This window comes from Bidens hawaiensis, unplaced genomic scaffold, assembly GCF_021521415.1.
Source record: "Bidens hawaiensis isolate Kalapana, Puna unplaced genomic scaffold, B.hawaiensis_p1.1 tig00003169_1, whole genome shotgun sequence".
Lineage (NCBI taxonomy): Eukaryota > Viridiplantae > Streptophyta > Magnoliopsida > Asterales > Asteraceae > Bidens > Bidens hawaiensis.
Window position 1 is genome coordinate 1 of NW_027491171.1, and position 16,188 is coordinate 16,188.

A 16,188-nucleotide genomic window follows, 5' to 3' on the forward strand; every position below is an offset into this window, starting at 1 on the left:
GTATACCTTGGATATTTTGAAAGATAGCGGCATGTTGGGATGTCGACCGAGCTCATTTCCCATGGAACAGAATCTAAAATTAGACAAAGGAGAAGGTGAGGCTCAAGTTGATGCTAGCCAATATCGGCACCTGGTTGGTCGGCTCCTTTATCTTCAAGCTACTCGCCCCAATATTACATATGCTGTTAACGTGTTAAGTCAGTTTGTTTCCGACCCACGAAATAATCACATGGAAGCCGCGAATCGGGTCCTACGTTACTTAAAGGGGACACCGGGACAAGGTATTCTTCTCCCTCGTGCCGGCGAACCAGTCTTAACCGCCTTTTGTGATTCCGATTGGCTTGGTTGCCCTTTTACCAGACGCTCCAGAACGGGATACTTGCTTATGTTAGGAGGTGCTCCTATTTCATGGAAATCGAAAAAGCAGTCGGTTGTTTCCCGTTCTTCAGCAGAAGCTGAATACAGGGCCATGGCTTCTACGGTTAGCGAAGTCTTATGGGTTAGATGGTTGCTAATTGATTTGTGAGTTATAATCACCTCTCTAACAGCTTTGTTTTGCGACAATCAAGCAGCCCGTCACATTGCTAAAAATCCAGTTTTCCGTGAGAGAACAAAGCATGTGGAGATGGATTGTTTTTTTGTTCGAGAGAGAGTAGATTCCAAAGATATCGTGCCTATGCACATTGACAGCAAAATGCAAGTAGCAAATTTGTTAACGAAGGCTCTCGGGGCACATCAACTTCAATTCTTACTTGGCAAAATGGGCATTACGAATCTCCTCGATCTTGAGGGGGAATATAGAATATATTTTATGATATCTTCTCCTATTATTTTAATCCTATTTTTATCACTTACCTTGTTTAGTTGGCAAAGGTTCTGCATATTTGATTATGTTATTTGGTTAATTGATTTTGAATAATAATAAGATTTACAATTCTCTCAACAGCATCGTTTTCTAGAGTTTTCTGGTCGCAACATGTTCGTAAAAAAGGATTGGGTTAAAAGTAGTTTATTTAATATTTTATCGTACACTTCATCTTTGCTTCTTGCTTGTCGCCACCTGTTATGTGTGTTCAAGCATCAGTTACGTGGATGACATTATTTATACATATCGGGTTGCTCGCGTATACGCATTATGTGGCGCGCTTACTGGCACTGGTTACACACCCAATCGATGGCACGTTAAATGCATACCACCGACGGGTTACGCACGTACCGTTGCGAGGTTACAAACGTACTACACCGGTTGCGTTTGCACGTATACCGTTGTATCGCGTGGGCAACTGGCTAGTCGTTACTAAGTTATGACCCAATGACCCACTATTTCTATTCATGTAGAACAAATTACCATTTATTCAAATCCATATCCGACTCCAATACCACCTTCAAAACCATTTATTACTATTACAATCACAATCATAATTCTTTCATATTCCTCATTTCCTAATTATTTCTAATTCTTTCCATTTTATGTCGCTCTTTAAACATCATACAAGAATTTGTAATTAGTTACATCACTCGATTCACACCATATGTTTCAATACATAGCATACTTTTGAGTCCAACTTCGAGCCATGGCTTCATACTTGAACTTATCGACCTTGCACATATGTGCAATTTCTGGAACCAAAGGGTCATCTGGGTTCGGATCTGTCAACAAAGAACATATCGACAACAAAACCTAGGTATATAACCCACAAAACAAATTATTGTTAGTTTCTTATATTAATAAGTAATTTAGCATGTCCTTCACATAAAAGAAAAGGAAAAAATAAAACCTTGGATATAGTTAGTGCAGGACTCCATTGATCCTTAAGAATATCGAGACATATGTTACCATTGTTGTTTATATTTGGATGAAACACTTTGGTCCTGAAGGCAACCTAGGAGTTATAATAAAAAAAAACATTATTACTAGAAACAACAAATTTGAAGTGGTGAAGACAAGTAAGGGTGTGAATATCTGACATAACACGATATTCGCGTGTTTGGTTTGGTGTAAACGGGTTCGGGCCATGCTCTTGTCAACCCAACGTATTTACAGGTTGACCAATTTAACTCATATATTTTTTATTCTAAACTGTATCAATATTTTAAATTAAATTGGTTGCATATCTTATGCCAAAATCTAAAACTAAAAACAAGACCGACATAAGATTTTATAATCAAAATATAACTGTTTTATATAAATATGTACTTTTTGTTATAAAAATGTGAATTTAAAATATTAGTATGTGAAAACAACAAAAACTAAAAATCTTTACAGTCAAGTGTTCGGTTAGACCACGAACATGCTCCGTGTTCAGGCTCACGTATCTGACACGACCCGTTTATCTCCCATAGAGAGAAGAATTTGTACCTTTGGAGGTTTGAAAGGGTAGTCTGGAGGGAAATGAATTGTAACTTGAAACACACCACCAGAGTACGGGCTATCGTTTGGACCGATGATGGTTGCTTGCCAGTGGAACATGTCTTGAGCCACGGGACCCGCACTACATGAGGCTGGAGGGTCTCTTTGCAAGTCTTTGAGTTCTTTTAGAATCCTCCTAGAAGCCATGACACTATGGGGGGGGGGGGTGTGTGTATGATGAAAGAATACAAATGGTTTGGCGCATCTATTAATGGGTTTGAGATGTATATATATAGTTGTAGAGACTAGAGAGAGTGGTAGAGAGAAACAGTGGAGAAGGTATATATTCTACAAAATTTGAGTGAATAAGAACAAGGGTTTATTAAAGGCCATGCAGGTAAAGAGCAACAAGATTCTTGCTCATCACTTCCAGATATTAATTTCACATTAAACCAAAAATCGAATATTACTTTCCAAGCAATCCCATGTATTATAAATTCGACGTAATTTTTGTGATAAAAAGAATATCGAACGTCAACTCATATTTTTTAAACGGTTTAACAGGAAACACGTCATTTCCTTTTATGATACATGTGTATTTTAAATAAGTTAATGCAATTTAGTATACTAAAATTGGATTGAGAGTCTCACATAAGATAACAAAGTAAGATTTTTATGTTATTAGCTGAATGATATAAGATGAAAAGAAAGAAAGTATCAAAGGATTTATGTGTATAATTAATATATACTGTTATAATTTCATATATATAACTATTATCGAACTCTGCAAATCATTTTTCGGTTTTTCGCATGCAGATTCGAATTGGCTTTCAAAAAATATCTCAATTCCAGGTTGTGGCATCTTATTTTTTTCAATCAAGTCTATATGCAGGAGAATTCTAAAAATACTAGTCTACCATAATAGGACACATGCATGCATACAACTTGATTGACTAAACTAACCCCATCTAAATTTCCTATGGCAACCTTACAAATACAAGTTTATGAAAAGAATAAGATGGAAAGTTTGATCCACTACAAGTGAATCAAAATCTTTCTCCATTGATGTTCCACTTGCCAAAACAATCCTAAATATACTTCCACCACTTTTGTATAATCTAAGTGATCAATAGACATCAAGATGATGCTCAATGGGCATTCACTAATTGTATCTTCATATTCATTCAACATCAAAAGTTGAAAATGACAACATGACGCGTCCATAATATAACGGGGGCATATTCAATTAGGGGTGTGTATGAGTCGGTAACTGAAATTTTAGTTTTTCAGTTTTGTTTTTACGTACGGTCAGTTTTTGATTATGCATTTGGCCCAAAAAAAAGTTTGCCTAAAAACATATTTGGGCCTGAAACTTTAAGCTGAAAGTAATCGTTAACATCATGTGTCAATGAACTTGGGCCTAAATATTTAGTCTCAAATAACAAATTAAGGCCATAAATACATTATAAAATACTGATAAACAAGTTCATGGTGGTTTAGTTCCGCTTTGGCCCGTAGTTCTTCGTTTTCAAGAAAAAGGAATCTAAACCAACAGTTATTAGTTTGAGTCGGTTATTTCGTTTCGCTAATCAGCTTTTCGCTCGTCCTTGCATTCATTACATACCTAAATAGTAGAGAATGTGAAAACATAGCATAAACACTTAGTGCTTGTTTGAAAAAGTGGGCCGGTTATGCAGTTACATACCTGTCTTATATATCATATTTAAAGCAAAAGGTGCAAGTGTTTATGCACAGTTCTTACATTTCTCTACTTATGATTACAAGAAATGGACCAAAGAATAAAAGAAATGCATAAGATAAGAAGCACCATTTGGCCAACTATAAGATAAGCATATAAAATAGATTAAATAAAAATAAAGACACAAACGAAATATGAATCCAACAACAAATTTTTCTAATCTACCTGGATCTCTCGGGTCAAAAGTAAAACATAGAAACAAATAAATCAAAACCTGACACGGATGGTGGAGACACATGGTAAGCCAAATGTTGCTTCACGCAGACGATCACGGGTAGCCTTGATGATAATCTTTTGGCCCGTTTCGTCATTGACCAATTTGACCTTGCTTGTGGATCATAAGATAGAGCACGCCTTTTGACCCGATTTCTTCTTTTTCTTTGACTTTGGGGGAGCAAGAACAACTTTGATTGCAGCATCAAAAACTCCCTTAACATTCTGAGAAACATGATCACAGGTGTCACATAATGAATTCGTAAAGAGTAAATTACAGTTTTGGTCCTTATATGGGTTCCTTTTATCATGTTTTATATTTAAATTTGTGATCACATACACGAATCACAAGTTTACACATGTGTAAATAACCAAACAAGATTCATTTTTGAACTAAAATGGTTAAAGAGGAACGGCAAACCACAATGACCAAAACCGCAATTTACTCATTCCTAAATTGTGATTAGAGAAAATCTAATGCAAAATTATACGTGCCTCTTGTGTTTTGGCGCTACATTCGACGTATTCGGGTGCTCCAATCGTCCTCCTTAGCTCCTCTCCCTAAAAAAGGTCCAATCATGTATATTTTTACACGTGTCAGTTTTGACCCGTTTACCTATAAACGGGTCGACCCGTATCCGATGCACAAGTTTATATGTGGTGATGATCTTTACCTGAGCGCTGTTTATTGGAGTTGCACCGGGATGGTCTTCAAAGAACTGCTTATCATCCCGAAGATCTATAATCCACCAAAATTCAATTTATAAATTTGTGTGTTTTAAGATAAATGATTGCACTTTTAATAACTCACCGAGTTTGGTTCCAACAAGGACTATTGGGACACCGGGAGCATAATGTGTCAATTCTGGAATCCACTGTGCACATAATCAAAGAAGATATTATGAGAGCGATCAAAATATAAATTCTTTCTAAAAAGTCAAAACAACAGATATTTACCTTCTTGCTAATAAGTGAAAAGGCTAAAATGAAAACATCAGCCCCACGGGGTCTTAATCTGTTGTAATCTTCCTGTCCTGTTAGCAGCGTTTGAATTTGACAACATTAGTTATTTGTTTCTTGAAACAATTAATTAAGTAAATAAAAAGGGGAAATTAGGAATTGACAGTGGCACCATTGACAACGACATTGGCACTGAAATAATCAAACACGGTTGGCACGTAATCCTGTTTAGAAGAAATATGATTCCAAACGTGTAGAGATATTGTTGATCAAATGGTAATATTGTACATTGTGATCAGCAATCAAATGGTACCGTGGGGAAGGTGTTGCTGGTGTAGGAGGGAGATCAAGAGACATGTCTTTCCGACCGTGACGCATTTTATGAACTTGGATCATACACCAACACAAGTTGTTGCTTGTAATTCTGTTGTCTGTGTTTTATTTAATTAATTCTGTTCCTCAACATAGTTTTACTTTAAAAAGTTATTTAAATTAACTAATTTACTATGAATAGAAAATAGTAGAATATGTTGACAAGGAATATACCAATACTAGCATGATTTTGGGACTATACTAGTGTTGCTAGCAAATAAAAGAAATTCAGCAAGTGTTTTGATATGTTTATATTCCTAATTATTAATTGAATTTGTGATTCTGATTTTTGTTATATCGTGTTCTTATTTGTTCGTGATCAAACAAGCCTTCATAACTGATTTAATCTTTCAACTGAGATACCGAGTTTTCTAAATAATCAATTAGGATATTAGCAAAGCAATTGAATACAAATATTTCCTTAATCGGTCCAAACACACTTTTAGTAGTATAGTGAAGCCCAATGACTCTTAGTTTGGTAGTATACTGTTTTTTCAAATGTACATGTGAAGATTCAGAGTTGCTGCTCACTGTTTGTGTGACATATATAGTCACAAATGAAGACATTGCATTTTTTTTTTTTAATAAAATTCAAGAACAAGAAATATCTGATTCAAGAACAAACAATAAATAACATAATAAACTACAGCTTCCTACCAAAAAGAGTCCAACCATTCAATCATCTTCCTATTCACATAAAACTCAATCCAAACACCCAAAACCTCTAATTCATTATACTCTTCACCTCCTCCAATATATTTGCTTGGTTGCAAACCGACTCGAAAGCATGTGTCCAAACATTAGCAAACCCCGTCACTGCTTGAAACACATGCGGTAGTCCCATTTGTAAATTATTCAACGTCATCGCCCTCGTTACACCTATAGACTTCTCATACTTCCCCTTCTCTTCCTCAACTTTCACCCTCAAAGCTTCCACCTTGGCCCGTTTATCAGCAACCCGGCCCGTTATTCTACCATCTGGGCCCGAATACACACTAGGCCCATACTTGGTTTCCAGAGCCCGAAGGTCCATCGTTTTCTTCTCTAGCTCTTTAGAAAACGAGTCTAACCGCCTCTTTTGCTTTTGCTCATCAAACTGTTGGACCACTATGGCATGAATTACATTCAAAAGGGCTTTGATGCCCTCCGAGGCAACTTTATCAGGGGCATTATCGGCAACGAGCTGCCATTCTTCACAAAGGGTGTAGATTGCTGAGTCTTGTTTTGTCTGGGTTGAAGGGTTTTTGCTGAACTGGAAGAGGCTGAGCCGAAGCCACCCGGTCAATGATTGGATGTAGTCGCGCTGACTTTTGACCAGGTTGCAGAACGAGAGGTGCCATTGTTGGACTTCAAGCTCGAGTTGAAGTGTTGACTGGCGGTGGATCTCGGTGGTGGGTTCGGTTGACAAGTAAACATTGTTGATGTACTTGAGTTGTTCTACTATGTGCGTTTGGACTTGGTGGCTTTCGTATAAACTTCTCCACATACTCACTTATGACAAACTAAAAATTTTTCTTACTTTTTCAGACACTCATCACGACTTGACTCAAATTTTCGGGACGAAAATTCTTTAACATGGGAATGATGTGACAATCGTCAATTTCAGGTTAACTCCGTTAACTCAACTCCGTCAATTCAAACTTAAGATCACTGAATCTATAACGCACACCTCATTACATTTAAACTAGGGTTTAAATGACGCTTAACACTTACTACATGTGTAGTCTTTCGGGAATTGCACCGAAACGCAAACGAGTTGACGCAAACGATTGGTGAATAAACGAAAAACGTCAAAACAGTAATTATGTGATAATTATGTGTTAGACTTATGTGTTATGTGATAACGTTGTTATAATTAACTCAATGTACTAGAACTAGTTAATTAAGCTAGAAAAACAACAATTGAAAGTTGAGGGACTTGAGTGTAACATATATTATTATAAATAATACTAAACCTAAAACCCTAACTCATTATTTCTTTCTCTTCCAAAATCCCGATCGGAACTTTCCCCTTGGCTCCTTGGCTGCCGTCACCTATACACACACATACAACCATCAATTTCAACTTTTGATCGAAGATTAAGGTGCTAGGAAGGTATAAACGACTATCCTATGCATCCTTTATACTTGATTTTGATGTTTAATGGGTTAATTGAAAACCCTAGATGGCCGATTTCATGTGTGTATGTAACTAATATGATTGTTGTTGATTTGATAATGATTTGATAACTAGAATGAATATTGTTACATGTTAATTGTTGTGTCTTTGATTTGAGTTCAAACAAAAACCCTAATCATGTATGTAATGTGTAATTGATGTGCATGGATAGTGATTATGGAGTCTAGAGTGTTACATGAATGCATGATGGGCCATAGATAGTTAATATGTTGAGTTTGGATGCAAACAGTTTCTGGACAGATTGTGTTATTGAGGTTTAATTGACTGTAACGAAGTGTAAATGTGAAAATTGGTTGAGATTATTGATACTACAGTAAACTAGGTTGAGTCTAGTTTCTAAAGAATGTAAATTTGCAATTTTTGGACGTGGAAAAGTTAACTTTTATGATTTTACAAAAACGTTGTGCAAAGCTGAGCTGTTATACCTGCTGTTAAGTTGTTTTGTAAATATTATATCTCATGAACTACGAGACCAATTGGGTTGGTTCCACTTCTGGAAGTTGACTTGTTGAGTTAGGAACCTAACCCAAGTGGTCTTGCATTTATTGGATGTTTCGTTTAACGGGAATTGCAAATAACATTCTGTTGCGCATGAATTTGACTGTTATGAGTTTGCTGTAATGATTTGATGATTGTGAGAAACCTATGTGGAATAAAAATATAATAAAATATGTTCTGAAAACCTAAGACATATATGCTTTTGTGATGATTTTTGGTAAATTAATTGTGATGCTGTGATCGGTGAGATAGTACAATCTTTCAAGTAGAATTTCTGTCTCGGTGAAACTAGCTGCTGAATTTTGTGAAAATGCATGAAACATGATACTTGCTATATAATTGTTATGATTTGACCAAATTGCCCTCATGGGGAATAATGGCTAGTTAATTGTTATGTGTTGACCAAATTGCCCTTACGGGGAGTAATTGCTAGTGATGTACTTTATGAATACATGACACGTAAATAATTGTTTACACATGTAACGTATCACAAATACATTTGTTAAAGTCACACACAATTCACAAACGAAACACGAAACATGTTATATGCATAGGTATTATGTGCCGGGTCTAGAGACTCGATAATATTCCGACACTTAGAAAAATCTCTTTGTTGTTTTAGAACGCTAGAGAGTGTTTTTATGTGACGCGCATCTTGGTGAATTATTTTGGGAATACTTCGCAAACAGTGAGTTTCACTTTCCCCTTTTAAACTTTTTTAAACGCTTTTCACTTGGGGGAGATAACATACTCCGAAAACGCATTTAAGATTTTGTTAATATAGATTATATATCACTTGTAAAGACTAAGTGGCAAACGCGTTAACTAAAGTCCTTCATTCACATCGAACCGTTTAATATTGAATAATAGCGAGTCATTGTTGAGTAGTACTACTGGGTTTGACAAACCCCACCCAACACTAAACTCGACTGGAGGTCGAGTGGGTGTAATCTTGGCTAAACACATACCATGGTCTGGATGACCTGGTGGCAAGGCAAATGATAAACAGTCAGCTTCGGTGTCGAACACTTAGTGATACTTGTTTTATAGGCTAGCTACCTATAGATATATAATTGACATAACACTATCTGGTAACGCAAAACGCTGTAACGCAAAACGCTGTAACGCAAAACGCTGAACGCAAACGCTGTAACGCAAAACGCTGAACGCAAACGCTAAACGCTTTATTTTTATATAACTTGTGAACTCACCAACCTTGTGTTGACAATTTTAGTATGTTATTCTCAGGTAGCCGAGGCGGGCGCGCGGTTTAGGAACATGCATTCCTTGAAACATTCTAATTATGAAAAATTTATTTTAAACTATTATCATTGGGTTTTAAGTCGTCCTGCGTGACGTAACATTGTCTGCTATGGTTTTACGCTTCCGCATTTAACTACTCGTAAATGTTTTCATGGTTTTGAAACTTTGTTTTATGGTTTGATTATAACTAATGATTCCGATCCTGTTAGTTCACACCCTCTGACGGTAAAACTCCGTTTGTGGATTTTGAGGGTGTGACAGATTGGTATCAGAGCCATTGGTTATAGCGAACTAGAAGCTGCATGCATACTAGACTATAACCGCGACGACCCATTAGTTATAATGATACGCACTGCATAGATTTGTGTAGTCTTTGTTATCGATTCTCTTTACCTCTTTCAATCATACGCGCGCGCATACACGGCTTACCTGTAGGAATGTCGACACCGCCACCCTCATCATCATCTGATCCGATGACTCATGCTCATGGGAAGGAACCACAGATACCTACCGCATCGCCACCCCGTGTAGTCCCGGAACTCGAAGCTCCCGCACCGAAGAGGTACCGCCTATCCGGAGGCATATACGAAAACGACGTTAGCTGGGATTGGTACCCTAACATGATCAGACGTATGGTCTATCGCGAACAAGTTCCCCCGTTACCTCACCCGAACCATCCTGCTTATCCCAACACCCTACCACCCATAACCGAACCTGTAGAGCGAGTTCTCGCAGCTGTTGTTTCATGTTTGGAGCGTGATGTGTGTTACATGCGCTATACGAGAGCCAACGTTTCCGGACTGTTAAAAGACGGAACCGAGACTAAGGAGGAGATTGCCCGCATGGCAGCGGCAATGAAGGAAATGCAAATTGCTCAGAACGCAGCGGAACCTGAGACAGAGCCTGAGGAGGATCCCGAGGAAGATCCCGAGGAGGAACCCGAAGAGGAACCGGAGGAAGAACCGGCTGAGGAGGAGGCACACTCAGAGGTGTCCTCAGACGATGACATCTAAGGATGATAACACCTAGATGGCTGGAAGAAACGCTGGACACGGTCGCGGTAACATCAACTTGACTGCAGCTGAACTCCAAACTCTGCTGAACGACCATGCAGCGGCCGCTTTAGCCGCACATGTTCAGAACCAAGCTGGAGGTCCAAGTGGAACGTGTACCTTCAAGAATTACCTTGACTGCAAGCCCAGTACGTTTAAGGGCACTGAGGGAGCTATAGGCTTCCTGCGTTGTGCTGAGAAGGCCGAGTCGGCATTTGAGATGTGTAATTGTCCCCCTGCCAGTAGGGTCAAATTCGCTGCTGGAACACTTGAGGATTCTGCCCTCACTTGATGGAATTCGAACGTGCAGATCCTTGGATTGGAACTGGCTAACGCGATGAACTGGGAGGAGTTCAAAAACATGATGCGAGAAGAGTACTGTCCGAGAGAGGAGATTGCAAAGTTGGAATCCGAGTTTTGGTCATTGAAGATGGTGGGTTCAGAAATCGAAGCCTACACCACCTGTTCTCACGAGTTGGCTGTGATGTGTCCACGGATGGTAGACCCGCCGAGTAAGAGGATTGAAATGTATATTGATGGGTTAGCACCGCAGATTCAGGGCATGGTGACGTCTTCCAGACCAGCCACGATTCAACAAGCGATCCGGTTAGCTCACAAACTGACGGATCAAGCTGTGACCCAAGGTGCGTTACCACCTAGGGGTTCAACCACTAAAGCCCGTGACAACCCGAGCAATGACAACAACAGCAACAGCAACCCGAGCAGCGGAAAGAGAAGTTTGACAATACCAGATCCTCATCCTCGAACCCCCCACAGCAGCAACACTACCGAAAGCCCGAATTCACTCAAAGCTTCAACAATCAGAATCACAACAACAATAACAACGGTAGCGGGCAAGGTTTGAGTGGATATGCTGGGAAATATCCGAAGTGCAATAGGTGCAACTATCATCATGTTGGCCCGTGTGACCGTGTCAAGTGTCAGAGATGCGGAAAGATGGGTCACCAGGCGAAGGAATGTAGAGGAGACCTTGCGGCAAAGGGTGCTCCTAAGCCACCTATGACGACGAAGGGATGTTTCGAATGTGGGCAGGAAGGTCATTTCAGGAAAGATTGTCCCAAGCTGAAACAGAACGACAACAACGGAGGTAATGGAAGTGGCAGTAGTGGTGGAAGCAATGGCAAAGGAAGAGCTTTCGTTATTGGGTCGGGTCAAGCCCGCAATGATCCGTACGCGGTGACTGGTAAGTTCCCTGTGAACGATTGTTTTGCTTCTGTATTGTTTGACACTGGAGCTGATAGGAGTTTTGTGTCGAAAGCCTTTAGCCAACTCTTAGACTTAACTCCAACTCCGTTAGATGCTAAGTTTCCTGTTGAATTAGCTGACGGTAAGACTATAGTAACGACTCATGTACTTGCGGGATGTAAGTTAAAACTGTCAGGTCATGTCTTTGATATCGACCTTATTCCTTTTTCGCTTAGTAGTTTCGATGTCGTTGTCGGCATGGACTGGTTATCCGAGAACCGAGCGAAGATTATATGTCACGACAAGATAGTTCACATTACTACCCCTTCCGGCGAGATCATTTCGGTCCGAGGTGAGAGAAGCGGCATGACTACCAGCGTTATTACCCTCATGAAGGCGCAGAAGTACCTGCGAAAAGGTCATCCGGCAATTTTGGCGCAGATTGTTGAGAAACCCGCGGAGGAGAAGCGAATTGAAGATATACCGGTTGTGCGAGATTTTCCGGAAGTTTTCCCGGATGATTTGCCTGGACTCCCTCCTATACGACAAGTCGAATTCCAAATCGAGTTGACACCCGGTGCAGCACCCATAGCACGAGCCCCGTATCGGCTCGCACCGGCGGAGCTTCAGGAGTTGTCCACTCAGTTGCAAGATTTGTTGGATAAGGGTTTTATCCGACCTAGCTCATCGCCATGGGGAGCCCCTGTCTTGTTTGTCCGAAAGAAGGACGGGACTTTCCGCATGTGTATCGACTACCGGGAGTTGAACAGGGTGACGGTCAAGAACCGTTATCCTTTACCCCGAATTGATGATTTGTTTGACCAGCTTCAAGGATCGAGTTACTACTCGAAGATCGATCTGCGATCTGGTTATCACCAACTAAGAGTGCGCGAAGAAGATATTTCAAAGACGGCTTTCAGAACACGGTATGGTCACTACGAGTTTTCGGTTATGCCTTTTGGACTAACCAACGCACCAGCCGTATTTATGGATCTCATGAATCGAGTATGCAAGGCGTACCTCGACAAGTTTGTGATTGTTTTCATTGATGATATTCTCGTCTACTCCAAGAACGAGGCTGATCATGAAGAACACTTAAGGGTAATTCTGGAATTATTGAAGAAGGAACAACTGTATGCTAAACTCTCGAAATGTGAGTTTTGGCTTCGCGAGGTTCACTTTTTAGGACATGTGATCAACGAGAATGGTATCCATGTCGATCCCGGTAAGGTAGAGGACATCAAAAACTGGGAAGCACCTAAGACTCCGACTGAGGTGCGGCAATTCCTAGGACTGGCCGGCTACTACCGGCGTTTCATCGAGGGATTTTCAAAGATTGCTCAACCCCTCACCGCTTTGACTCATAAAGGCACTAAGTACAATTGGGGTGACGCGCAAGAATCCGCTTTTCAACTGTTGAAAACCAAACTCTGTAGCGCCCCTATTCTAGCCCTCCCCGAGGGAACGGAGAATTTTGAGGTACACTGTGACGCATCGATACAAGGTCTCGGTTGTGTGCTGATGCAACTCGAGAAGGTGATAGCTTATGCCTCTCGACAACTACGGGTTCACGAGAAGAACTACACGACCCATGATTTGGAACTCGGAGCTGTGGTGTTTGCCCTTAAGATATGGAGGCATTACTTGTACGGTACCAAGTTTACCATTTACACCGACCACAAGAGTCTCCAACATATCTACGATCAGAAGGAGCTGAACATGCGACAGCGTCGTTGGGTCGAGCTGCTTAAGGATTATGATTGTGCCATCAAGTACCACCCTGGCAAGGCCAATGTAGTGGCCGACGCCCTCAGCAGAAAAGAAACAGATAAACCCAGACGAGTGCGAGCATTGCAACTCACGATTCATGCCAGCTTACCCGACCAGATTCGCGATGCCCAACTCGAAGCTTTGAAAGATGATAATCTTCCATCGGAATTCATGCGGGGCATGAACAAGCAACTTGAAACCAGATCGGACGGGGTCCGATATTTTGAGAACCGGATTTGGGTTCCACGGTACGGAGAGTTGAGAACTCTGGTGATGGACGAAGCACACAAGTCCCGATATTCTATCCACCCTGGCTCAGATAAAATGTATCATGATTTAAAGGCACTTTACTGGTGGCCGAACATGAAAGCCGACATTGCCACCTACGTGAGCAAATGCTTGACTTGTGCCAGAGTCAAAATAGAATACCAGAAACCATCTGGTCTACTGCAACAACCGGAACTCCCAATGTGGAAATGGGAACACATCTCAATGGATTTTATTACGGGTTTACCTAAGACACCGACGGGATGCGATACCATCTGGGTGATCGTTGATCGGTTGACTAAGTCTGCACACTTCTTAGCGATTAAGGAATCGGACAAAATGGAAAGACTGACTCGTGTTTACATGAAAGAAGTGGTGTCTAGGCACGGAGTGCCTGTCTCAATCATTTCCGATCGAGATTCTCGTTTCACTTCGCACTTTTGGAAGTCGCTGCAAAGCGCACTAGGCACCCGTCTTGATATGAGCACAGCATACCATCCTCAGACGGATGGGCAAAGTGAACGAACTATTCAGACCCTGGAAGATATGTTGCGTGCATGCGTGTTGGATTTCGGAAAAAGTTGGGAACCTCACTTACCTTTGGTAGAGTTTTCGTATAATAACAGCTACCACACAAGTATTAAAGCAGCGCCGTTTGAAGCGCTGTACGGACGGAAGTGTCGATCACCACTCTGCTGGGCAGAGGTGGGTGACAGCCAAATCACTGGTCCAGAACTGGTACTCGAAACTTCGGAAAAGATTATTCAAATCCGAAATCGCATGGCAGCAGCACGAGATCGCCAAAAGAGTTACGCCGACAAGCGCCGAAAGCCTCTCGAATTTCAAGTGAATGACCAAGTATTACTCAAAGTCTCGCCTTGGAAAGGTGTGGTTCGCTTTGGTAAGCGAAACAAACTCAACCCACGATATGTTGGTCCTTATCGAATAACTGAGCGCATTGGTCCGGTGGCGTACCGATTGGACCTACCAACGGAACTCAGTGGCGTACACAATGTATTCCACGTGTCCAATTTGAAGAAATGCTTATCCGATGAAACCCAAGTAGTCCCTTTGGAGGAACTGCAAGTTGATGAACAGTTACGTTTCATTGAAGAACTAGTCGAAGTTTTGGATGGGAAACCAAAACGCTCAAGCACAGCAAAATTCCAATCGTTAAGGTTCGTTGGAACTCGAGACGTGGACCGGAGTTCACGTGGGAACGCGAGGACCAAATGATGAAAAAGTATCCTCACCTTTTTGAAGGGCTGACCAAACACAGAAAACCGCGAAACCCGGTAAACCGTCAGACATCACCGGAGGTATGAATTAAATTTCGGGACGAAATTTCTTTCTACTAGGGGATGATATAACAAACTGAAAATTTTTCTTACTTTTTCAGACACTCATCACGACTTGACTCAAATTTTCGGGACAAAAATTCTTTAACATGGGAATGATGTGACAATCGTCAATTTCAGGTTAACTCCGTTAACTCAACTCCGTCAATTCAAACTTAAGATCACTGAATCTATAACGCACACCTCATTACATTTAAACTAGGGTTTAAATGACGCTTAACACTTACTACATGTGTAGTCTTTCGGGAATTGCACCGAAACGCAAACGAGTTGACGCAAACGATTGGTGAATAAACGAAAAACGTCAAAACAGTAATTATGTGATAATTATGTGTTAGACTTATGTGTTATGTGATAACGTTGTTATAAACGTTAACTCAATGTACTAGAACTAGTTAATTAAGCTAGAAAAACAACAACTGAAAGTTGAGGGACTTGAGTGTAACATATATTATTATAAATAATACTAAACCTAAAACCCTAACTCATTATTTCTTTCTCTTCCAAAATCCCGATCGGAACTTTCCCCTTGGCTCCTTGGCTGCCGTCACCTATACACACACATACAACCATCAATTTCAACTTTTGATCGAAGATTAAGGTGCTAGGAAGGTATAAACGACTATCCTATGCATCCTTTATACTTGATTTTGATGTTTAATGGGTTAATTGAAAACCCTAGATGGCCGATTTCATGTGTGTATGTAACTAATATGATTGTTGTTGATTTGATAATGATTTGATAACTAGAATGAATATTGTTACATGTTAATTGTTGTGTCTTTGATTTGAGTTCAAACAAAAACCCTAATCATGTATGTAATGTGTAATTGATGTGCATGGATAGTGATTATGGAGTCTAGAGTGTTACATGAATGCATGATGGGCCATAGATAGTTAATATGTTGAGTTTGGATGCAAACAGTTTCTGGACAGATTGT

The 16,188-nt window shown here is 40.3% G+C and overlaps 1 protein-coding gene and 1 pseudogene across 1 annotated transcript; both read right to left on the reverse strand.

Annotated features, from left to right (window-relative positions):
* Positions 1–1,342: 1,342 nt before the first annotated feature.
* On the reverse strand, positions 1,343–2,598 carry LOC143622502 (ubiquitin-conjugating enzyme E2 28-like). Its single transcript, XM_077093629.1, has 3 exons — positions 2,360–2,598; positions 1,779–1,883; positions 1,343–1,681 (listed from the first exon to the last, which is right to left on the reverse strand). The coding sequence occupies exons 1-3, from the start codon at positions 2,555–2,557 to the stop codon at positions 1,538–1,540; spliced, it is 447 nt and encodes a 148-aa protein (XP_076949744.1). The 5' UTR covers positions 2,558–2,598; the 3' UTR covers positions 1,343–1,537.
* Positions 2,599–4,048: 1,450 nt separating this feature from the next.
* LOC143622503 (protein ALTERED PHOSPHATE STARVATION RESPONSE 1-like) lies at positions 4,049–7,140 on the reverse strand (annotated as a pseudogene).
* Positions 7,141–16,188: the final 9,048 nt, after the last annotated feature.